Here is a 26,321-nt window from a genome sequence, read left to right as displayed (position 1 = left end):
ATACTGAACACTCCTATCCTCTGGCTGTTTTTTTTCAGTTATCCACCAGATTAATAGGTGAGTAAATGAACACAAAGCACAATGATGCTACTTTTTGACAGGGTGAGGTTATCACATTAAATACAACCAGGGACAAGCTCAGAGGCAGAGCCTCATTAAAAACTAGAAAAAACGCAATTCCCTTGAGATGTTCCTGTGACGTAATATTCACAAGGCAAAACATGAGAGTGTCATTAACTTGTTTGTCACACAGCTGATTTTCTGCACATTGTTTTATTAGAGTTTCGGTCTGGTTTGTGTTTACACTGACTCTTTTTAAAGAGTAGTAAATATGAAGTTATACCATCAGAACTTACATGGGAAAATGTAATGCTTTCTGTTTGCTTTCTGGTGTCACGCTGGTGTCACGCAGCTCATCAAAAAATAACTTGTAACAATAATGGTGCTGCCATCTTGTAGTGGTGACATCATTTGGAGTCAGAGTTCGTGCAGTTGTGATTGTGGCGTGGAGCGCTGCTATAAATCGCCAACACACAAACTGGACTGATAACAAGTCAGTCTCAGCTGTCAATTGTGACATTTCATCCCATTCATAAAGCATCAAATAACCAAACTCATCAGAAACATGAACACTTGAACAGGCAGGGTTTTGACCTACAGTATGCTGGAGCCAGCCACCAGGGGACAATACAGATATTTTGACTTCACTTTTGGGAGCTAACGTAACCCATATTTATATGAAGTCTATGGTTTACACACATATGTGTTATTACCAAATTATTCACATAAACATATTTTATCTGTGTAAGCAGAGTTTGCTTCCCCAACAGTTTATAAACAGCAAATGGATTCATTAACAGTATAGTTTTTAAATTCATGCTAAAACCATAACATACTGAGATTGGTCAATTTGCATTCAGTCCACAGACGACCAACACCAGACTCTGATCCTCATTTCACGCCGTCTCAGTGTGGTTGTTTGATCCGCACCAGGGTCTAATTGGGCACCACACTTCATTGTAAGTATAATCAACCTAAAGAGGGTTAGACCTGAAAACATTGCTCAGATTCCAGGCTTCTTCAATCCAGGATGAACACTAACAACATCCTGGTACAATATACATTTTAGCATCAGAGTTCATGGAAAAAAACAGGATGTCCTCAGTGTTTGTTCGTGTGTTCCATCCATCAGGGTGGAGGGCGCTGCACCTGATGTGGTATGGTACTGTTTGCTCCACAGTCGATGTACTCGTACGTCTCCAGGGAGAGCTGCTCATAGTGGGCCAGGTAGTAAACTATCATCGACATCCTGCGGTACAACGAACACATTACATAAATGAATTATAAACGTATACTGACAAAAAGTTGAAAACATGACTTCACAAGAGTGTAGCTTCACATGTACAGTGTAACACTGCTCTGTCTTAAAGGGATAGTTGACCAAAAAAGCTAAATTCACTCATTATCTGCTCACCACTATGCCGATGGAGGGGTGGGTGAAGTGTTTGAGTCCCTAACACACTTTAGGAGTTTCAGGGGTAAACTGTGTTGCAGCCAAATCCAATTGAAGTAACTTCCTGAAGTCCTTCAAACGGGAAAATTCAAGTTTGACTTGAAACGGCATCATTTACCACGTGCTTTTATGTCCTCTGATATCCTCCTCTGGAGCCGCGTTCACGTTTGCACACACCGCACACAAGCTCTCGCCCAAGGGTATGCGCAGGGTGCACGTTAGCATCACTACTTGAAGTTATAGCTTGTTAGAGCACAAGTCAACAAAATATATAACATTGGTCCAGTCGTTTTTAGACAATTTTATCCAATTAGACATTTGGGTGAAACTATCATAATTAGCACATTAATTATTGAGTTATATTCAAAACCATGTTTTGTGAAGTTATAGAGAACCTTTGACCACCAAATTATAATCAACTTTTGCTGGTTACTGGCACTTACTGCATATGCAGATACAGGATGTGGACAGGCAGGGAAGCTTTCTTACAGTAGTTACTGCGGAGAAGAACAGAGTAACGTTAGAGCAGTGCCAAGAACAGTGTTTATACACCAGTAATGATAACAGAGTAAATTATTCTGTAACCCTTTTATTCTTATTACTGCCCTTATTTGTCTAATTTTGTGTGATCTTCAAACAGCGTTCATTTTTTTTCCAGTGGTTTGCCTTCAATTCTTCATGTTTAACTTGTAAACACTATGAAACTATGTTTTGAAAGGGGCTATATAAATAAAGTTTATTATCATATTATTGTCAATCAATAAAAGTATAATTAATAGTATTTCTGTCAAAATAAGAAGCGTTGAGCTTGACATGACAGCTAAATTTATTTTGTTGTTTTAATCCTCCATGTACACACAAAGGACACTGTAGCCACTTCTTCAGGCATATTCAATATTTTGATAAAGATCAAAATATGACTGCATCAAATCAACTGCAAATTGTCTTTGTATTATATTTAATAAACAATAATAAATGTATTGTTAATAAATAAATAATTATTAATACATTTCAAATGATGCCATTATTGGTGCATTGATAATTTGTGGCAGTGGGAAGAGCATTACACCCAAAACATCTGTCCTGAGGTCAGTTTTTGAGTATTTCACTGTTATTTTTGGGGTCATAATCAAGACAGTGGCAGGAAATTGTATAATGAACATTGTTACATACATGTATGCTGTCAGGCTGCCACCATTTAAAACATTTTTTTGGGAGGGGAATGCTTTTAAAAGGGAATGGGAGAAAGCCCGTGATCATGAGTCTTAGACATTGGTTTATTGGCAGGGTACAGGAAGTCAACACAAAGAGAAATCTATTACACTTGCAGATTGGAAACCTCAGGAGTGATTTCTCGATATTCACACCAAACCAGTCTTTATCGAGAAAAAGGCTCTGATTGACAACCTTATGTGCTTGAGAGAATTTTACTGTAACACAGACAACTCACTTCAAACCAGGGTCCGAGAGCTGGATGGGGATCACGAACGAGTACTGCGAGGTGAGAAAGAACCAGAGGTCATCACACTATTTCAATTCTATTGGCAACAAGACTATCATCAAACTTTCCAGCACAATTTAACCAGCATGCTGCAGTACGTGGATTTGCAGAATATGATGAGAGTGTTTGTGATAAGGATGTTAATGACTCTTGATCACTATTCTCAATAATTCTTTTTCAGCTACATGATGCTAGCTGTTTCTGTGAGGTGGGGATATCTCACCGTTGTGGTGGACAGAGGTTTGACAGAGGTGACGTTCTTAATAGACACTGATCCCACCACCGTGTCAAAGGTGAGGGCCTGCACTGACAGATTATAGGTCTGCACCGTCGCAAAGTTGTTGTTGGTGATGTTCAACACATGCTGTAAGGGGAAAAAAAGTTGTGACTGATAGACACTACGATGAATCAAAGCAACTGACATTGTTATTGTTATTGTTGATCATGTTTATTGTCATTTAAGTGTTCCTCCATTTATATAGCGTTTTATATGGTCCTCTGCATTACCACAACCTGGTGGACTGGAGTGGAATAGCCTGTCGTAGCTGCCGATTATACTCATGCCTAATCTCCACTTGTCTTTAGGCTGAACTGGAAATGCAGGAAACTTGAAAAAAGTTCCAGGTACTTTTTATTGAAACAGGGCAATTATTAACATCTCTACCTACCGTGATGTTAATAAGGATGTTGTTCTTGGTGAAGTAAACAAAGGATGACTTGACAGCTACTGGAGACAGCAGGACAGCACGAGGAAAGAAGAAGAACAGCACCAGGGCACTGACCAGCAGGCACACACCAACAGACACAGCAACATATAACTTCCTGGGATAGAAGGAAATATCAGCTATATCAAGTTCATAAAGTCCAATTAAGTTTTATGTTTTCAGGTTAATCAGCTGTGTGAAGCATTTGCTTTCTTACGTGTGTCTAGGCTTCAGCCTCTGGTCATTACAGGGGATGACAGCCACCAGCTTGCTCTCCTGACCTGTAACGTGCATCAAGGTTTCACAAGATTCAACTAAAAAAAGGGGAATAGATCTGTCTTTGTCTCTGCATGCAGCTCTATGCCAGGCCGCCACAGTCTAGGTAACGTATGGTGAACACTGCACACACCGTCATGTGCAACATAAGATTGAGGCTTAAAATTGGGATCTTTACAGATACTGTCTTGTCTTGTAAAGTATCCTGTGTAATCGCTAACAACGGCATTGTCACATGTTTATTACCTGGTGGGAAGATTTCCACACTGTGGCATCCCTGATGGCTATGGCTATGTGCTGACACTCAAACTCTCACATACTCACTCTCTCACACTTTCTTATTTCTAAACCTTCCTGTTTTGAATTGGCTGTTTACTCTGACTGTTGACTAACCCTAATGCTGGCTGCAGCTTTCTTTCTGAAACTGTAAAAGCGACCTGCAGTAATCGAGCCGCGGCAAGAAAAGACCTGCTGCAGGTCTCAGTCCACAGAACCCTGAAGTTAAGACCTGCTGCTGCACAAAGAGCTGTTCTCCTGCTTGTTCAAAGTTCAGTGAAGCTCAAAGTACCCAGGACCAGGAATTGGAGAGTGAGGTTTTTTTCCCCAGTCCCAGTCGCCGCTTCTGGGGCACCTGATTATTCAAAGTTTATTCATATAGAACCAAATTCGACACTGTGCTTCATGCACATGCCAAGAGTGAAGCTAATACGATAATAGGTTCTCAAGATATACGTTCCATATACAGATTTCTGGAGTTAGTTATTAAGTTAGTTAGTAAGTAAGTAAGTAAGTAAGTAAGTAAGTATAACTAAGTAGGTGAGTAGTTAGGTAGTTAGGTACATATGCTGTGTGGGACAATGTGAGCACATAACTTGTTGTTTTAAAATAACGAATTAAATAACTTGATGACTTTTATGAAGCAGTTTATATCGTCTCATTCATCACATTACATACACATTATCTATCCTCTCGATGTGATGTGACAGTATCATCATTCTGAGGCATTTCAAGAATAAACCACAGCTACAAAACTGCAAAGCTGGGCAGAAGTTTCATGCCACCTCAAAGATGAAAGAGCGGACGTCTATACTAACCCTAGTATAAAGCAGTGGTCAAAAGACACAAGCCATTTCAATAATATTACTTTATATATCAATGCAGTCCACACTACTGTTCAATACCTCTGCGTATACGTCCAGTGCCCTGGCAGGTCGGACAGGGAACCGTCTCTCCTGAGCTGCATCTCCTGCTGGAGTTCCGCCTCTTAATGTCATCATTCTCAATTATTGGTTGCTGGTCATGGTCTTGGCAGCTCCCTCCAGTTCCTGCATTAGACGTGCTGGGAGCAGCCCCCATACCTGAATAAAGAGGAACGTTTCAGGTACTAGGGCAAAACCTGGGTGAACTCATGGCAGAAAGAAATGTTGGATTTTTAAAATTAAGCTGTATTAGCTGTATTTCAAGGGAAAAATATGGAAGTAAATTTGTTATTTCATGACATACAACATTTAGTTCTCAAAATATACTATAGATAAATATTGAATTGCATTGTAATCTTATTCTCATACGCTGTTTTTGAAGAGTTGTGATTTAAGGTAAGTTTCTCATAAAATTGAGGCTCTAAACATTAAAAATATAAAAATTAAAAATTACAGTACTATAATTTGTATTGTTTTTCATTTTTATCTAAATCAACCTTTTAAATGTTTTCCTTATAAAATTATTACTTTCTTTTCTTAAATTATTACAGCTATTTCAAAACATTATTCTTTTGTAAATTTCTGACTTTACCATCACAATATTATACTGATTGTTAACACGCACGCACGCACGCACGCACGCACGCACACACACACACACACACACACACACACACACACACACACACACACACACACACACACACACACACACACACACACACACACACACACACACACACACACACACACACACACACACACACACACACACACACACACACACACACAGAGTCCACTTGACCCCACAACCACTTGACCCCCCTTGAATATTGTAGGTGTCAACCTAACTATGTAAAGTGCCTTAAGATAATGTATGTTGTGTATGTCATGCTGAACTGAATACTTATAATAATCAATGTTGTAAATATTGTAATTTTGTTGATGTGTTCAGCTACGTGCTGCACTTCTGTCCGTCCTGGGAGAGGAATCCCTCACATGTGGCTCTCTGAGGTGTTTACGTTTTTTTCCCCTGTTATTTTTTTGTAGTTTTTCCTTACTCTTCTTGACAGTTTAGGGCAGAAGATGTTGCACCTTGTTAAGCCCGATCAGACAAATTGTTATTTGTGAATATGGACTGTACAAATAAAATTTGATAGATTGATTGTTTGATAATAAAACACCTTAAGAGTATTTGTCCACCATGGTGAAGATAGTGAGAAAGTAACTTCTTTTAGCTTATTGTTTTGGTTTCATGGCCCACTACTTTTGGTTCAGGTTTCCAGTAAAAGTGTTTTTCTACGAAAATAAACCTACAGTTCAGCAGACAGACAGAGTTACAAACTACTGGCCAAACACAGTGGATTATTTAGCAGCTAAGGGGCCAGCTGTTTTTCTCAGGAGTTGGTGGAGAACAAAATAAAGCTAAGACACTATGATTTTTGGCTGTTGGTGTTCCCGGCTGAAGTTAGTGGAGCTCACAACCCAAAATATAAGGCTTAACTATGGCTCTCCTTAATGCCTCCAGTCAACGTCATCATGATAATACATTGTTTTCCCCAAACTCTGGACCCCATGACCTGTGAGGTCACCGGGCCAATATAAGGCCAGGTCTCCCCCTCTTCTGTCTCTTCTGCCCTTTTTCTACGATCCTTCCACAGGAGGGAAGGCTGTCGAGCCTCTTCTCCAGCTCACATCTTCTCTTCCCATCCAACTCTTCGAGAGGAGCACAAAGGTGCAGCTTCCAGCTCATCTCACCAAGGAAACCTCCTCGTACTCCAAGCTCTACCAACCCTTCAAGCAGCGAATCGATGTCCTGCTGGAAAACTTCAGCCAGCAACTGAGCTGCAGAACTCAACAGAATCACCAAGGCAGGAGCCACACGGCCAGCCAGACGACTTCACAGAACTGCGAACTGCACAGCAACTCTTTTTCCCCTTTCCACGGACGAGTAACACAACTGGGCTTAATAATTATACTAGGCTAAGCAAGACTGTTTATTCTATTCTGTGTGATGTTTATAAGTTTGATTTGTGGTGTTGTGATATTTTGGGTACAAGTTATTGAGAAAGTAATGTTAGTCTGTTCTGCTCTTCACAGTCTTTCGTTGCATCCAATCTAGTAATTTTGTCTAATTTGGCACACACACAGACACATGCATATCCCTTCACCTAATTAGCTCTGACTCCTGCTACATGTCGTAAAGACAATAGGGGGGAGGGTGTTATCTTCAAAGTGGCCAGCAGCCATTTTGGAAGCACATAGGGGGGGAAAAGAGTGTTATCTCTTTGGCCAGCCGCCATTTTGAAAGCACGCTTACTCACACAGACACACACACATGTATACTCACATACCTATCTTTGTTTAGTAAGTACACCGTTAGTAATTTTGTGCTTTTATACTTTATTATATTCATAATAAATGTTTTTCTTTCACAAATGTTTTTTCATTAATGTTGCATAAGTGAATTTTGCCAACCTCTACACTGTCAAGAACTCCATATCCTTCAATTTAGCTAACTATCTATATGGTAATTTTGGTTATAGTTATTAATTTAATTGTTAATCAGAGTTCCAAATTTGTAGTTAGAACCTTTATGAGACTTTATCAATAAATTGGCTATCTTTTCCCTTCCTTTGAAGGGTGGTGCGCCGAGGTAACTTTAATCAATTAAAGTTATTATTTAATATTAATAATAAAATATTTATATTTTATATTTTATTTTGATAACCAAATTTATTGAATGCCGAAAGGCACACCATTTTATGGTATCAATTTTAATGCATTATGGCACAAAAGTGATGATGAGGGGTCGTATGTCAAACAAAAGTCTTTAGTGCAGTCCCTTCATTTTTTAAATATTTTTATATTCTTTATTTTTTGACAGTTGTTTTCAAAAACATACATCAGCCCAAGGGCAATTTTCTTTCTTCTGCTGTCAACCTTTTTCAAAATTGGGTAACTTTGTACATTTTGGGAGAGGTATAGTGTGTACATGTAGACAATAAGCACAGATCAAAAGAGAAAAAACTAATAAATGAATAAAAACAACCCAAAAAAACAAAAACAACAACAACATGCTAGGGGGTGACTTGAGAGAGAATGGGATAGAGGTCGATGAGGATTGCTAAATTAAGGCAACATTACAGGGTCATTCATTCAATACCTCCACAAAATCTGGCCTTAAGGGTTTTACGTATCTCACCCATTTGTTCCATAATTGAATGAACACAGTTTTCCGAAGACGAAGGGAAAAAGTAATCCTTTCCATAACATAAATGTAATTTACTATATCTATCCACTCTTGTATCGTGGGGGGCCCAGGAAGCAGCCAGCGCCTTGTGAGCAAGCGGTTATTAGTATGAGTCCCTTCATTTTTATGTGAAACCAGAACTAACCAGATCAAATGTAACAAAGATGTGAACCATGGTTCAGACCTTTTTGGACTTTTAGGTGTGAAACACTCAAAAGCCGTTTTCAGACATGACCTGCAGATAACGTCTGGAGAATTGGGTCCAGAGTCAATGAAGAAATATCTTCTGCACCATTGTCTGATGATGATGTTGATGAAGGCTTGTTAGGATTTTAATAATATAATTAGACACTATAGCCCCGAAAAGGATCGATTTTACACGCACCATGTTTGTACCTTAACAGAAAGAATTTATGTTTTGTTATGTGTTAGGACTGTAATCCGTGGCATACAATACACTGTACTTAAACTTGTTCTCATACATAAACCTTTATATATATTACAGTATTCCTTTAGCTTTATTCAACATCACACATACATGAATGCACTGTGCTCATTAAGACACTGTGACCTATGCCTTAGAAAGAAATCAAGAAGCTGCCCCAGCTTCTGAAGGGCAGATAGGAAAGGCGTTGTCTTGTCTGATAAATACGCATGCTTACACACACAGAACATACAGACGATAAAACAGAAACACAATGTTTCACACTCCAATGAACAAAAACACTGTGTCTGCAAAACTACTGAAGACTCACAAAGCTTCAGCCGGATAAAGGCTTTTTCTTAATACACAAAACTTAACACTGTCAGAATGTGAAGATTTGCCCAGCTACTATCAAAGGAGTGACGAACCTGGGAGCGGCTCCTCATCATTGGTGGATTCCAGTTCCAAGATGCTGGGACCACGCCTTCAACCTACTATTATAAATATTGCACCTGTCATCCGTTCGGGGCGACTCTTGACTACCCCGAGCTACGGACTAAAAGCCGAGGCTGTGCATTGAGTGCCCATAGCTATGCTGTACCTTTTTCATTGCTTCTAAATAAATACTTTTTGAACTAAGGCCGACCCTTCTCATACCTAAGGATAAAAGAACACGACAAAATTGGTGACCCTGACGTGATCCTGAAGAGAAGTTTTTGACCAGAAAGACCGGAGACCCAAAGGTCGAGGCCGCTCCGATCGATTCTCCACATACTCACGGGCGCCAAACTAAAAGGTAAGCAGAAACCTGTTAAAACAAATTCTGCATTAGTTATATAGGCATTGATATAGATTGTGAGTGTGCGGAGAGGAGAAAGGAGGTAAAATAATAAAGTTCTGTGTTTTATGGAAGCAATGAAAGGGTATGTAAAATAAAAGTACTAAACAGAGGTCTGGGACCCTGTGAAAGGTCTGGGACCTTGTGAAAGGTCAGGGACCTTGTGAAAGGTCTGGGACCTTGTGTGGGGTCTGGGACCCTGTCTTGGCGCAAAGAAACAAGATAAAAAGCGAGGTCTGGGACCTGCGCGGGACGGGCGCCACACTTAAAAAGTCTGTGACGCACGAACCCTTAAAACTAATTCAGATTGGAGAAAAGACAGACGATTCATGCAATAGATTGCATCCGTGCAACCAAATCTGGGATTAGGGTGTGAACCTGGAGGAAGGGGCTACCGGCACTGACGAGTGAGGAGCTTAACTAGCCAGACACACCGTTGCTTGAATCGGGCACAAATTAAAAAGACGCCAAGGCCATAACATGTCGCGAGTACTGACAGATGAAAAGACTGACTAGAATAAAAAGACTGACAGACAAAAAAAACTGACCATAAAAAATATAAGATTTAAGAGGTCTGAATGTGTGGGTATTTACTAAATACTAAACAATAGCTTTTGAGATTGATTAAAGAATTTAAGGTAACTAATACGTGTGGGTAATGGAACTGATTTGAGTAGTCCTAATATGAACTTCATGTAAAGGAACTATGGTGACACAGCACTAAGTCTGATACAAGTGTGAATGAAAGTGTGTGTGTGGAAAACGAGAGAGAACCAAATTAGGAGGAGATAACAAGAGGAAGGTCACCCAGCTGACAGAGACAGAATAAATAAGGAAATAAGAAAAATAGAGCGAGGTCGCCATCTGGTGGCGGATAAAAGAAAGTACAACTAGCGGTGTACGCCTGCCATCTGGGGGCTGATAAAGGGTATTACAGCTAGGGATAAAACAAGGACGCCACCTGGGGGAGACCAAAGGACATTACAGCTCGGGTTACAACTGGTTTGACATCATTGGATTGGCTTGTGTTTTGAATTTTTGATTTTATTTAATTTTGTTTAATTTTAATTTTTTTCTCCACTAAGAGACGACGGGAACTTTTTACAGTCAGAGATACACACCCTTGACATACAGATACACACATTACAGCAACGTGTCACAGCACTAGGAAAACATCGGGTGGCTGACAATTGGATGATCTGGTTTCTTCTGTGGCTGTACCTTCTATTTGGAATACTGATGTACTGATGTGTGCTGTTCTGGCGATATTACCATTAAAAAAATAAATAAATAAATAATAATTATATATATATATATATATATCTATATAGATATACACTCCCTCTGCACCCCCTCCTCCCGCCACCGGCCTGTACCCAGACATCCCCGACCCTCCCCTATATGACAACACTTGTTGCAGCTCAAAGCCACCACTACAAACCCCTGTTTTCCGCATCATCAGTGGAGAGGTGGGTCTGGAAAGTGACATCATAGATGCAGCAGGAAAAGCTCATCGAGAGCTGAATGAACGCGTGGCGTACCTGGCTGAGCAGTTGGACGAATTACAAAGAAGAGCAGACGAGAGACCGAATCTGAGAACCACCCATGTCAAAAAGCGGAGCAGCCAGCCCTCCGCTTATGGACCCTGACCCCCCAATTATTTCATCCACACCCCGCAGGAGCCCATACAAAGACAACAGACAGAATCACTTAAGTGACGGACCTGATCTTCCACATGCCCTCCCCACAACCAATTATCCTCCCCCTTCCAGGAGTACTACCCCTCCCAGGAGGAATGCATCTATTCCACCACAGGATCAGGACAATGAGCAAGAACAGACCTCCATTCCGACCAGGGCTTGGTTCCCTGCCAGAGGAAAATTCGTGGGGATGATAGACGGAGGCCTGTTTCTGGAAGAAAACGATCGCCATCCCTGGCCGCTGCGATGCCCTCTCACCCCGCCAGCCGCACCAAGGCCAAAAAACCCTTTGGACCCCCAGCAACCTGCCCCGTGGAAAGTCCCTGTTCAAGCTCCACTGCGAGTGGGGCTCGAGGGGCAAACTCTTTTCCTACCATATACCATGAAGGACTTAACCAGCCTAGTTAACAACCTCCCCCCACTGACAAAAGGCGCCGATAACTGGATCAGGAACCTGGTGACCTTAACAGCTGGCGACCCGCTGTGCCTCGGAGACTACAGGGGACTGATCACCCGACAAGGAGGGGCACATGTCTGCAACGCAATAATGACTGCAGCAGGGTTGACAGACTCCCCCGACCGAAGCCCCCTGACGACCTGTGCAGGCCCGCTGCACGATGCCATGAGGGCTCTTTACCCTGTACAGTTAGACCCACGGGCTTTAGGCTCCATCACCCTAAGAGAAGGGGAAGATTTGAACACCTACCTGGACAGGGCCAGCAAACTCTGGATGGAAGCAATGGGGACCAGACACGACACATCAGACACCACCCTTATTCTCTGGCGCCGCCAGGTGGTGGGTGGGCTTCCTGAAACAGTCCAAGAAAACCTAGAAGACGTCCTTAACCTGGACACCCAGACCGACCCAGACTGGAGACGCACCGTGGCACATAGTCTCATCAAATATCGGCGACAGGAAAAAACTGAGGCCGACGAGGACAAGGCTCTCGCCAGACAGCTACTAAAAGCCCAACTGGCAGAGAAGAGGCATGACGTCAACAGCAACAAGAAAAACAAGCCCCTTAAACAAATGGCGGCCGTGTCAGGATTACATTTGGAAATAGCAGAGGCAGTAGCACGGGCTATGCAAACTGAAAGACTCAGTCAACCCCCGGTCGCCCCGCAGCCCCCACCTCCCAGCTACGATCAGTGGGGACAGGGTCCCCCTCCGTTCAGACCAAGAGGAGGGTACGGCCGTGGTCAGTATAGAGGTCAAACCAGAGGAAACCCCAATACCGGAGACCCCAATACCGGATGCTTCATATGCGGCCAGCTTGACCACTGGGCCCGAGACTGCCCTCATGGGGAACAAAGAGGAACACCAGCCCCCTACAGAGGACAAGGCCCCCAGCGCGGAGGCCCCCCAGGACGAGGCCGAGGAAGAGGCATGCCCCCGCAACCACACCAGATGCCATCTTCCGCCTGGGAATACGGCTACGAATATGACCAATGAAGTTGCCCAGTGTCCACAGCAGGTCACGTTGTGCCCCCCGAATTTGACCCCATAGTGACCTGTAACACCAATGGAGAACACACAGCGGACGGTTAGCAGTCCCAGCCAAACTAGCCCAGATACTTCTCAAACAGGCCCATGGACCTACACACATCAGTAAGAAACAGACTCAGAGGAACATGGAAACACTCTGGTGGCATCCACACATGGAAGCCCTGGTAGAGAACTTTGTACACGAATGCGATACATGCAATGCACACAACCCTAAAAGACCATACAAATGCCCCATGGGCCGTTTCCCTGTTCCTGATGCGCCATTCAAAGAAATATGCATTGATTTCACAGACATGGGCGCTGACCACCGAGTACAGGGATATAGGTACATGTTAGTAATGGTAGACAGATACACCAAATGGCTCGAAGCAATACCCTGCCGACGGGAGGACGCTAAAACAGTGATCAAATGGTTAAGAAATGAACTCATACCCAGGTATGGAGTTCCCCGAGTCATCAGATCAGACAACGGGTCCCACTTCTCCAACAAACATTTAGGTACGGTAGAAGCCGCACTAGGGATCACGCATCGATTTGGTTCCGTGTATCACCCCCAGTCGCAAGGATTGGTAGAAAGAGCAAACCAGACATTAAAAAGAAAGATAGCCAAAGCATGTCACAACACCTCACTCACGTGGGTTGAAGCACTGCCCTTGGCGCTCATGTCAATGAGAAGTTCATCCAATGGTGTCACCCATCTATCCCCACATGAGCTTCTCACAGGAAGGCCCATGCCAGGGCCTCCTCGAGACCCTGGGTATGGACCCGGGTTGGATGTATGTCAGGAGAAATTGACTGACTACATGAAAGCCTTAACTAATCTTACTGAAGTTTTGTCTGCACAGGTCCAGGCGGCTGCTGGACGTTCTGACGAGACACCCACGGAGACTCCTGTTCCAGTAAGACCGGGTGATTGGGTAAGGGTCAAAGTTCACAAGAGAAAGTGGCCCGACCCTAGGTGGACAGGACCTTGGGAGGTAACAGAGTGTACCTCACATGCGATCCGAGTAAAAGGAAAAAAACAGGAGCAATTTGGCACCACCTCACATTGTGTACCCACTGACCCACCTTCTCGGTCTTTACGAGAAGTAGCCACTGATTTGGCCGACTCCTCCTCAAAATCTTAAAGTAATACGTTGACCACAAAAGGAGGGTCTATCTGTATGTCTTGTCTTGATTATTTCCAAATATAAGCTTGTATACTGTACTTTAAACTCAGCTACGCACCTCTGAGTTCCATATGAGCAGAGAGAAACACACATTCAATTAGAGAAGCAGTATACTGAGCTGGTAACATATATCCTGTGTCAAATGTTTTATGTATTCAAGAGCAATTTTCGTTAATGGGACTAGAGAGTCCATCTTATCTGGTATTTCAGTTGGAGTTGTTTATTTTATTTATGTTTTTTATTGGTTTATTAGATGTTTGTTTTATTTGTTTTGTTTATGTTTTATTCAAACAAGGATATTTTAATATTTTAATATTTCAAAATTCAAATTCAAATGTCAGACTGAATAATGTTCATTGCTCTTTGAAAAGGTGAACTTGCATGATTATGTTATAATATAATTTTTCCTAAAAAGGTTTTAGAGTTATGACAATATATAATCCAACAAGATTTGCTATCGAGACCGCCAACCAAAATATTTTTTTATAGTGCACAAAATTAGAGGGTTCCTTGCACTGTTACACATATCCAAGCAAAATTGGTACTGTGAAATGATATATCCTTAACTGAATAGAGATCGAATTTGGAGTGAAGAAGCAATTTCCACACAGAAATTCTTTATTTATTTAATTTTCTTTATTTTTAGAATTGGAAGATAAAGACTACTTAAGAATTTTACTTGAGATTTACACCCTTAGATATAATATGTGGTGACATTTTGCAAGTAAATTTTGTATCTGATGTTGTGATCATTTTATGATCAAAAAGGAGGAATGTAATGACATTTTTTTACCATTATACCACACTAAATATTATCTCTGCTTATGCATACTATTCTGCTTGTGTAAACTGCCAAAATGACATCAGAGCCACAAATCTGAGACTGTGCTCGTCCCCCCCAACAAGACCTCGAAGAGGCCTTCAGCATGTGTCTGTGTCTTATCTCCTGGGATTTTAATATTCACTCAGTCCACACACGTAGTTCTCACAACACACACACACAGTTCAACTCTTCACACACACACACATCTCTTCATTGCATCTACATAAAAAGCATACGCCTGCAACAGTTTCTTTGTCACTACAAATGCAGTGTGCTACCCAAGGGCATGAATGTGATAAAATGGCCAATGAATGTGAACGAACAGATAAATCTGCACAGAAAAAGTTTTCTTTGTATCCTACAGTGCCTCAGTGTGTCAGAGTGGACCACGATCTCGACTGTGCCCCTCTTCAGAGACCTGAAGTGGCTTCAGCCCCGGCCGCTGACCTCCGCCCTGTATTCCTCCACGAACAGAACAGCAGACACCTGCTACAGGTGTGGAAAGAGGGGACATTGGGCGAGGGAGTGTCCGGAGGAACGAGGTGCAGCTGCTCAGGCAGATTTGAGGAGGGGGGGCCAGGAGAGAGCGGTGGAAACTCTGATTCATTCGACGCCTGAGATACATGGTATCGCACCCACACCACACATACATGAAAGTGACACACCAAATGTCACTGACACACACACATTGATATTAGAAGCAATCACATGCTTAGAAATGGAAAATTACTTTTCTGCATTATACATCACATGTTCATATGGTTCCTGATATCACATATAAAAAACAATGGTTTAGAGATGAATGCAAAATGATAAACCTTTGATAACACGTTTTGTGGAACACAGGCCCCAGAGGTTACACCCACAATGCACAAAACCCCTTAGGACAGCTCCAAAGAAACGTCACCCTCACCCGGAGGATCACGTCTGCCGGCTCCCCCGACAATAGTCTCTTGAAGACTCTTAAACATCTCCACTATAACAAATTGACTAAAAAAGCCGCACTGCCTTATTATTTTGTTTTAGGAGTAGACATGACAGGAGCTGACCCCATGGGCATCGTTAGGGTAGACGTCCGTTCCTCCTCCCCTAGAACTCAGCCTTCCCCTTCCCCGTCTGATAACTCTACTACTAGCTCCACAAACTCTCCCCCTGAATCCACCTCACCACTACCATCCCCACCCAGCTCCCCTGCGGTACAATATTACGACGCCAGTACCGTTGAAGATGTGGTAGAAATAGAGACTGGATACACTGATGAAAACATATGGCTAAAATGGGTCCACTTTACTGCCCGTTCCCAAAACCTCACTAATTGTATAGTCTGCAGTCAGCCCCGGCCCACCTTAACCACCACCCCAGCCCCCCTACTGATAGACTCGGATCGACCCGGTTTTGATTGCATGTATGGCTTACACATGGAAGCCAGTCCCGCCAAATGTTCTACTCTCAGTCATCTCTTTCCCCCGGCGCCAAACAACACGCTGCCCCCTATATTTACTCCAGTAAAGGGAAATTACACATGTCTGACTAAAAAAGGTAACTCATCTCACAGAGAGGTGGGTTCAATACCGTCCTCCTGGTGTTCTAGAAACATCAATGTTACCGACTGGCACAACGCCACACAGCTGGAGTGGGCCCGCAGTGACCTCTTCTGGTACTGTGGAGGAAAACGCTTGAGGAACCGCCTTCCTTCAAACTGGAAGGGTTCCTGCACAATTGTTCAATTGGCCATGCCCCTGACTATCCTCTCTCCCCGCCCAGGACAACCCACTAGCACCCGCCGACGAAGAACAACGGATTTTGACTTAAATAGGGACTCACCCACATACATAGATGCCATAGGGATTCCACGGGGTGTTCCAGACCAATATAAATTAGCGGATCAAATTGCAGCGGGATTTGAGTCTATCTGGATATGGGTAACTCCCAACAAAAACGTGGATCGCATTAACTACGTCCATTTCAATCTCCAACGCCTCACCAACCTTACTCGAGACGCCATAACAGGCCTATCCGAACAGCTCGCCCCTACTTCCCTTATGGTCACACAGAAACCGAATGGCCCTAGACCTCCTACTGGCAGAAAAGGGTGGTGTGTGCACTATGATAGGGAGTTCTTGTTGTACATTTATCCCCAACAATACCGCCCCTGATGGCTCGGTGACCAGGGCCCTCTCCGCCTTACGCACCATGGCACAGAACATGGCCGCAGACTCTGGAATTAACAACCCCCTAGATAATTGGATGAACACTGCATTCGGCAAATGGAAAGGGCTGATTGCATCCTGCCTCCTCTCCCTAGCTATCTTTTCAGCTATCCTAGTCACCTGTGGCTGCTGCTGCATCCCTTGCTTTAGGACCTTGCTCGACAGACTCATCACCATGGCTCTGACCAAGGAAAACATGCCCCATCCCCCACCCTATCAGTTGCCTTTGTTGAGTGATGATGATGATGATGATGATGATAGTGATGAGTTTGCATTGGATGAGATGGAGGTTGGGGAGTTCGTGGATGATCCCCAGTAAATTGTTCACACCATGAAATGGTGTGAAAGGAGGGATTTGTTAGGATTTTAATAATATAATTAGACACTATAGCCCCGAAAAGGATCGATTTTACACGCACCATGTTTGTACCTTAACAGAAAGAATTTATGTTTTGTTATGTGTTAGGACTGTAATCCGTGGCATACAATACACTGTACTTAAACTTGTTCTCATACATAAACCTTTATATATATTACAGTATTCCTTTAGCTTTATTCAACATCACACATACATGAATGCACTGTGCTCATTAAGACACTGTGACCTATGCCTTAGAAAGAAATCAAGAAGCTGCCCCAGCTTCTGAAGGGCAGATAGGAAAGGCGTTGTCTTGTCTGATAAATACGCATGCTTACACACACAGAACATACAGACGATAAAACAGAAACACAATGTTTCACACTCCAATGAACAAAAACACTGTGTCTGCAAAACTACTGAAGACTCACAAAGCTTCAGCCGGATAAAGGCTTTTTCTTAATACACAAAACTTAACACTGTCAGAATGTGAAGATTTGCCCAGCTACTATCAAAGGAGGGACGAACCTGGGAGCGGCTCCTCATCATTGGTGGATTCCAGTTCCAAGATGCTGGGACCACGCCTTCAACCTACTATTATAAATATTGTACCTGTCATCCGTTCGGGGTGACTCTTGACTACCCCGAGCTACTGACTAAAAGCCGAGGCTGTGCCTTGAGTGCCCATAGCTATGCTGTACCTTTTTCATTGCTTCGAAATAAATACTTTTTGAACTAAGACCGACCCTTCTCATACCTAAGGATAAAAGAACACGACAGTAGGAACCAAAACCTGGATTTGAGTTTAAGAACAGCCCTTACTTATTCTTAAACTGTGTAAATGTTTATTTCCTCGTCAACAAACTGTGTCACTGAATACAATTGTACCTGGCGATAGAGCACACATAACCTGCAGTGCAGATACGATGACACCTGAGCTACGCACTTTATTTTATCTGGGTCATTGAAGCTGCCAACAAAAACAAACTCAGCTTCACAGAGTGTTTTCAGGAGGAAACACGTCACGTACCCTTCACTGAGCACAACACTTTACTCAAGTCCAGTTTCTGCTACAAGTCTTTTAAACACGTCGGATTCTCCTTTCCCCTTTAGAGCCGCTGCTCTCGATGTCGTCACCTACCTGAGAGATGAGCTTCAAACTGTTCACAGCGTCTCCATCTTCATGCGTTGGTTTGTGTTGTATTCTTGTTGTGTTGTCTTGTTTTGTGTTGTGCGTGTGTGTTTGGGCAGTGGTACACAGCTCAGTTCCGACCCCGTCACGCCCCACGGAACAACACACACAACCACTTCCTGCGACGGCTTTCAAAGTAAAGCTTTCATTGATATCACTTCTTAGTCTGTCTGCTCCAGCAGGCAGTATAGTATTCATGTTTTCATACGAGCAGTTATTATTATGGACAACACTGTAGCAAATGGCCAGGGTACATATTTTATATCCCAGTAAAACTGTCTCTCTTATTTAAATCAGTTTAGAGTAGATGCAAGCTGATGGTGATTTATTTTTTTCTTTTCTCTAAAATAAAAAATATTCATCCAGATTTAACTTGCTTGAACATGAAAGCCTATTTATTACCTTGCAGCCATTTTGTCCGCTTTGGACCAGTATGTATAAAGAAAATACCAAGTTTCAATTCATCTATTGAGGATTTATCCCATTTCTGACAGAGTTGAAAAAAAAAAAAAAACATTATTAGTCAGCTCTTTTCATTGGACTTCAGCCTGAGCAAAGCTTCACAGACTTGAAGCGTGATAACCTGTTTGTATTACCAGTTAAAGTTGTGCCTCCAAGATGAACCATAAAGATAATCCTCCTCTTGCCCCCGTACAGTTCATACTTCTACAACTAGGACACCCTGTGCTACAACACAGTTCTGGTTTCTTATTTTTATTGCATTACTATAAAGAAAATATTTTGGTGGAAGTTTAGCCCCAAAACAAAAATACACGTCTCAGGGTTGAATTATTATTATAAAATAAAATCCTTGACTCATTGACGTTATTAAAGGTTCAGTGTGTAAGATTTAGGTGAAAGGGATCTATTGGCAGAAATCGAATATAAAGTAATACTAGTAATGTTTTCACTAGTGTGTTTCATCTAAATTGTATGAATTGTTTTCTTTAACCTTGAATGGGCCCTTTATATTTAAATACTAAACACCTTTAGAGTTTTTATGACAACAGAAGGCCACCACAGGTTCTCTTTCATGTTTGGAAGGGGAGGGTGAAGTGAGGGGTAAGCAGCTGCAACATGCACCTCTTGATGTCCCTAAATTCTACACACTGAACCTTTGTGTATTCTATTAAAATGTAAGTGTGCTTCAAATCAGTGAAACTACCTTTATTTAAAGGTTCAATGTGTATAATTTAATGACATCTAGTAGTGGAGTTGCATGTTGCAGCTGCACACCCCTCACCTCACCCTCCCCTTCCAAACATGAAAAAGAACCTGTGGCTGCCTTCAGTCGTCATAAAAACTCAAAAGATGTTTAGTTTGTCCAGTTTGGACCACTGTAAAAAACATGGCGGCCTCCATAGAGAGGATCCGCTCCTGTTGTAAATATAAAGTATTTAAATATAAACGGCCCATTCTAGGCTAAAGAAAACCACAATTCATACAATTTATATGAAACACACTTGTGTAAACATCACTAGGATTATTTTATATTCAATTTTGGCCACTATATCCCTTTCACCTAAATCTTATACACTGAACCTTTAAAGGTCCTCTCCCTTTGTAAAAGCTTTCTGTCCTGGAGCAGACATGGACTTCATGACCCTGTTCATACTAACATTCATCCTGAGTGATCACAAGAGGACAGCACCAAGTGCAGCTGTGAAGCCATGTTAGTAAAAAGGAAATGAAGAAACCTCAAGTGCATTGACTTTAATTGGACACAGATATGTACACCATGTTCATACAGTACAATATAGAAAATAAGCTCGAACAATCCAGCGTTTATCTTCTTCCTTAAATACTTGTTTCTTTAACCCAGTATGAAAATATTTCACCAGCCCTGTCTTAAATTAAAGCCTAAAACCCTCCACATCAGGTGCACATACTCCATTTCACTACACAGGGGTTTGGTTTGGATATGTGCACCAGGCTTTCTTTAGGAATACTGTCTTTTAAGGGGGCTGTGGTGAGATTCAGTTGAGCAAATGTGATGCAAAACGTAGAACAAACTGCAGTATTCATGATGTGAAGCTACTAACACAGTTTACTGCAGGAATTTATAATGAGTGGGGAGATTAACTCAATTGGACACCCCCAAATAAGGACAAAATATCATAAATTCCCTGTTTCCTTTTTAAATTCTTGTCACCAGAACATGTTTACATCAATGTTTTATGATTATTTTACATCATTTTGTTGGTAACACCACATTCACAGTCCCTTAACATCATGCAGGAAAGATTGGCCGAGTGAACTCAACATTGAACTCAACCTTTGTGTAAGACTGTACTCATGTATTCTCAATGGCAGTTATACTCGGGTATCGTAAAATGAGCCATGCTGAGTGGAAAATGTCCCATTAAAATCTTCACCACATATCCATACTAGTCTGTCTAAGTCAAGTTAGTCAGGAGTTTAGATAGAAAGTCTGTGGCTGAGCTGCTAAGACATTACATCACTGTTTCACAGCCAATGTGAAGCTCAAAATTAAGAGGAATCCGCTCTCCACTCCTGCTGAGAGTTAGGGAACTAATATACCCGTTTTTAAAGGTTCAGTGTGTAAGATTTAAGTGAAAGGGATCTATTGGCAGATATTGAATATATAATAATTCTAGTGATGTTTTCACAATGTGTAATTATCTAAATTGTACAAATTGTGGCTCTCTGCCCTAGAATGGGCCGTTTATATTTAAATACTTTATATTTACATCCCGAGCAGGTTCTCAAGGCCTCCATGTTTTTCACAGTAGTCCAAACTGGACAAACTAAACACCTTTTGAGTTTTTATGAAAACTGAAGGCTACTACAGGTTCTCTTTCATGTTTGGAAGGGGAGGGTGAGGTGAGGGGGTATTCAGCTACAACTTGCAACTTTACCACTAGATGTCACTAAATTCTACACAAAGAGCCATTAACAATGTTAGCAGGAGCATCATGGCTACATTACATGTCCTGCAATCTTAGGAGTAGAGCCTGACCTGTACTCGATTAAATATATCATCTTGTAGTCTTCCTTTGGTCCATTTGTAGTGGAGATGAAGGGATTTGTCACCAGGATTTGATGTTTGTTAACCTGTCCATGGGCAGGAGACTACAAGTGGAAATAAACTAGTAGCTAAATTTGGTACAAAGCATATTTTCTCTTTGTGTTCATTTAATCTATTGATGTATTTTCACCATTGTTAAATCACCTCTCGCATCTTTTCTGGCATATGTTCTCTAAAATAAAGTTTTCCAATTAGCAGATATCAAACCTACTGTGATTAGGCCAATATCTATTTTTATATTTCTATTTTCTCTGATCTCAACATCATCAATATTATTATTATGTTCTGGGCAACTTCTCAGCTCCACAAAGTTACTTCTGCTTTCTACTAAGCTTTAGAGGTGCTGGTAGGTGTATATTGTGACTTTAGATGAAGCTAAACTAGAATACTTCTCAAAATTTTGAACTATTCCTTTGAGTATGTGAGAAATTACAGCTTTTCTTTTTTAGCACTGACACTGGTACCAGCACACATTTGATCATAATCCTACAACAAGTGCTGTTTTATTAAAGGATTTGTTCCAACTTCAACCACAAATTCTTCAAGTCCTCTCACGTGCAAACTAAAAGACAATCCTTAAAACAATCTGGTAACTTTTCTTACAAAGTATAACACTAACACACACATCCAGCAGAGCAAATTCAAGCACCACACAAAAGCCTGGTAATACAACATCCACAGCTCAGATTTTTTATATTTCCAAACAGCCTTCAAGCATTCAAAGAAAAAACAAATCTCAATTCTTAACTTAAACTAGTGATAACTGATAGTCAATGCTTCCAACTAGGTTCTGTATATTCATACATTTGTGAAAAAAAAACAAAAAAACATTTCACATTGTTACACACTGTTTGATTCCAGTTAAAGTTTGGAAAGACTATCCTGTACATACTCTTAAAGTGCTCTGACAAAGGATGAGCAGTATCAACCCCGAACCTTAGCACACCACACAAAACACGAGTGTAAAATAATATGAACATATATGAACACTGTATAGGGGATTCAACTCAACATAGCCGTTTGAAGTCATTAAATGTAATCATTCTAACTCAGCTAAACAGTTACTTTGAGCAGCCTCTCTAAGTCGTCTCCGATGTTAAAAGAAGAAAAAGCGAAAGTGAGATGTGTTCATTTTTATCTTCAGTCCCATCTATATTTCAAACAAAGAACTGTTGAGTCATCTACCTCTTTCACACCTGTATTTCTGTGTACTGTACTGTAGTTACAAGCAAAGTAAAAGCTGTAAAAATTACATCACAAAGACCGACAAGTAACTTTTTCATTGGACAGTGTTGGTGATCTTGCATCATCACCGCGGGATCCATCTAAATGGCGATGAACAGCTAGAAATAGGATGTACACTAAAAGAGGCACCTTTTACCACAATGTTACAGTCGCTACATGTCGCCTACTTAAAAGTACATTGATGGGGGCATGAACTCAACACATTTCTGTCTGATTTCTTTTCATTTTTTGATCTGATACACAAACACCCATCCTGGCATGCATCTGTGTTGCCATGGAAATCAAACTATTTGCTTCATGCTGAGAACCCTTATCTATTATGAAATCACAATGATGTGTTAAGTCTGTGCCAGAGCTTGTTAATGTCTCTCACACCTGCCTATAAGCAAACCAAACAAACTGTCTATAACGCCCTTTCCTATGGCAAAATTGTGAATGTGACAAATTTTGTGACTTAACAAAATAGTGTGAGAATTATGGCAAGAGCAAGATATAGAGGTTAATTTGCACAATTTGTTTTTTTCATTCTTTACACAACCTTTTTGTATAAACAATTGGGCTGAACACCAGGAATGATTCAAAGGGGTGACTGTCCAAAAGTGTAAGACACTAATACCCCACCATTGAGTGTGGCCTCTCCGAGCAGGTAGAAACGCTTGCATCAGATGACTTGAATGAACCAGTTCATTTGAAGCATTCTGAGACCTTCGCTCTGAGCAGAAGAGAAAATCCTTACTGTGAGAAACAGCCAACATGTTCAGAATAACAAACTAACTCAGGGAAGAGGCTTGACTGTCAAGACAACAATGTGTGATAGAAGGGAAAGTCAGTTGGAGGAAAAAGTTAGTTGTACGTATAATGAATGGTCCCTGTGTCCTTTAAGTTTTAAGTGCAAATACTCTAAAGTCACATTGGGGGAATGTTCTTCTGCTTTCAGTGGTCATCTACTCATACAGCAGGTTATGCATATAGTCCAGTAATAGGTGCGTTACATCCCTATATACTCTTTAGTGATGTTGACAAAATGTACAAAACAAAAATAATATAAATAAAAAAGCAGCCACAATCTAAGATAACTTGAACCTACATGAGAACAGATAATCACCTTGTACCAAGCTCCGGGGCTCATGACATACAGCAATTGCTTCTTGGCATTGTTCATATGCGATAAGGTTATAACCAAGCAGTCCTGCTTTCTTAACTTGCAACATTGATAAACAGCCAAATAAAACCAGATATATTAAAATGAATCTATGCTTATGTATAAACAGTATAGTAGTCTCTGCTGACTAATGACAAATTTACATCATCTTCCAGTGTGTGAGAAATAAGAGACAGAAATCATCTGCATGTCCACGTCTCTGAAACCTAGTGAATCTAGCCAAGCACAATAGCTAAATTTTTGCTTATTTGAACTATTACTAACCATTGGTTTGCCTGGCTTATGCAAGGCAGTGACCATACTCCACCTCTATGGGCATTCTGTATCTGCCTAAAACATGTAACACACGATGCACGGATGCAAATGACGTCACAGTGAGACAGACAGTTTCTAATAAATTACATTTGACAATGACCAAACCTGAACCAGATCCAAGCCTAAAACCTTCCCACCCAATCACACCAGCATTCAAAACTTCTGATTTCCGCAGTGAAATCAATATTTTTTTATGGAGCAAATGTAATCGTTGGATTTGCTTATAGTCAGATTGTTTGTGTCAAATAAAATTTTGTGTAGCTTTAACGTGAGTCCACATATTTGAGTTTTGAAATATATTTGTTATTCCCATTAACTAGGAGGGTTGTTGTGAAAGCATTAGCCATTAGTTTACCAGCTACAGTAGTTTATTAAAAATCCCTTTGAACAGTGACTAACACATTTTTTACAAGGATGTGCAGAAAAGTGAGCCACACTCTGGTGGGACTGGATTTTTGTGTAACTATGTCGATGCCCATCAGGTTAGGGCAGCTGATCAGGGACAAACGACAGACGCTCAAGTGGAACCATCAAGCACCCAGGATGCCTTGATAAAAGCAATTATATTAAGACTTTATGCAGTTTGATATACAGTAAACAATAAACTTAATGTGGATTTTCATTCTATGACTGACTAGCATGTGTACACATTCTCTGACAAAAGTGACTATTGTTCTTAGTGCGGATGCAATACTTGATATATGTACTTTATCACAGTCCTGGGCAAAAGAGGACAGTAGAAAGGTGGTGTGTGTGACTTTTCAATACTAACAAATAATTACCATCGTTTTTATATTGATGTTGGTGAATTTACCTCAATGTCACATTAAATGTGATTGTTGGACCTGGTTAGTTTTGGAACCTAACACAACGTCATGTTTGCTAGCTTTGTGAAGTTAAAACCCACTTCTTTACTTGCTTCAATCAAAAGATTATGCTACACATAGCTCAATTAGATTGGTCAGCAGAGGAACCACCCTTCCACTATAAAGGCCTACACTGACAATAATACCACGGACAGTGGGTAATTGATGATCTAATGCAGGATTGCAGAGATGCTTGCTGGAATGTTTCCCCGTATGTTGTTATAAAGACAAGATTGCTCTCCATTTAACTGGACCAGTTAGAAGAGAGATAGGCTGAAAGCTGAAGGTAAAAAGTTAGATGAGCAGATATGGATTTTCTTTCTTCTCATCTTTCTTCCTCTTTCTTCATTCATCATTACTTATGTTTCATCTCCATCTCCTTCTTCCTGCACATCTTCGTCTCTTTTGTCAGTAGCGTGTGGAGTACCAGTCATTGTCGGTCATCTGAACAAGCTCGTTAACCACGTCCAGCAGGTTGTAGTTGTGTTTCTTCAGCAGCCGCTGGTTCAGTGACCGGTCCCCAAAGCCCATCTCCACCAGCACGGCCATCATGGTGTCCTGGGTGGACGCGTCCACTGGAGGCTGCATGGAAACAAGATCTGATCAGTCCATGCAACCTGCTACAAATAATTTGAAAACAACGGTGAAGTTAACAAACGGACTGTTTGCTAATTCCCGACCCCAAACAAAACGATAACGGGAGCTGAATGGGCACGTCAGGTTTGACACCCTTTGTATTTCTCTGACAATGAAATGTTACTAAAGCCATTTTCAGACATGAACTCCGGAGGATGACCACACTTTCACATATGGAGACACAGCAGAAGATTCTCCGGTCAGACGCATTCAGAGCATAGCATTTAGCATTTAGTGGCAGAATATCATATAATTCTGCTGCGGAGATCATGTGTTTCGGTTTACAGCACATCCACACCGGCATCGGCCCATATCACCACAAGCGCTCTTTTCATCTTCATCTGTGTCTTCTGCATGTATGGCACCGCTTTTTCAATCAGA

General features: G+C 41.3%; 2 protein-coding genes across 8 annotated transcripts in view; both read right to left on the bottom strand.

Moving 5' to 3' along the window:
* Nucleotides 1-254: 254 nt before the first annotated feature.
* On the bottom strand, nt 255-18,777 carry LOC118123540 (transmembrane protein 106B). Of its 2 annotated transcripts, XM_035180990.2 has the most exons (9): nt 18,617-18,777; nt 5,176-5,352; nt 3,936-3,999; nt 3,683-3,836; nt 3,238-3,378; nt 2,964-3,007; nt 1,957-2,010; nt 1,475-1,585; nt 255-1,309 (listed from the first exon to the last, which is right to left on the bottom strand). In XM_035180990.2, exons 2-8 carry the CDS (start codon nt 5,348-5,350, stop codon nt 1,477-1,479), a joined length of 741 nt encoding a protein of 246 aa, XP_035036881.1. In that variant the 5' UTR covers nt 5,351-5,352; nt 18,617-18,777; the 3' UTR covers nt 255-1,309; nt 1,475-1,476. The 2 variants fall into 2 exon arrangements, with proteins under 2 accessions (XP_035036881.1, XP_035036880.1); XM_035180989.1 differs by lacking the exon at nt 1,475-1,585 and having other exon boundaries at nt 18,617-18,775.
* A 1,588-nt stretch (nt 18,778-20,365) lies between these two features.
* The window catches only part of nbr1b (NBR1 autophagy cargo receptor b), a 45,775-nt gene continuing 39,819 nt past the window's right edge, over nt 20,366-26,321 (bottom strand). For 5 of the 6 annotated variants that reach the window (XM_035180648.2, XM_035180651.2, XM_035180649.2 and 2 more), the window contains one exon: nt 20,366-25,886. In XM_035180648.2, the coding sequence (XP_035036539.1) occupies nt 25,713-25,886 (174 nt within the window). In that variant the 3' untranslated portion in view covers nt 20,366-25,712. The remainder of the gene's footprint in view (nt 25,887-26,321) is intronic. The other variant, XM_035180650.2, reaches the window with a different exon arrangement.

Source organism: Hippoglossus stenolepis, chromosome 16 (genome assembly GCF_022539355.2).
Source record: "Hippoglossus stenolepis isolate QCI-W04-F060 chromosome 16, HSTE1.2, whole genome shotgun sequence".
In the NCBI taxonomy this organism is placed as follows: Eukaryota; Metazoa; Chordata; class Actinopteri; order Pleuronectiformes; family Pleuronectidae; genus Hippoglossus; species Hippoglossus stenolepis.
The sequence above is the reverse complement of the archived record's forward strand: the minus strand, read 5'-3'. Positions and strand labels throughout refer to the sequence as shown.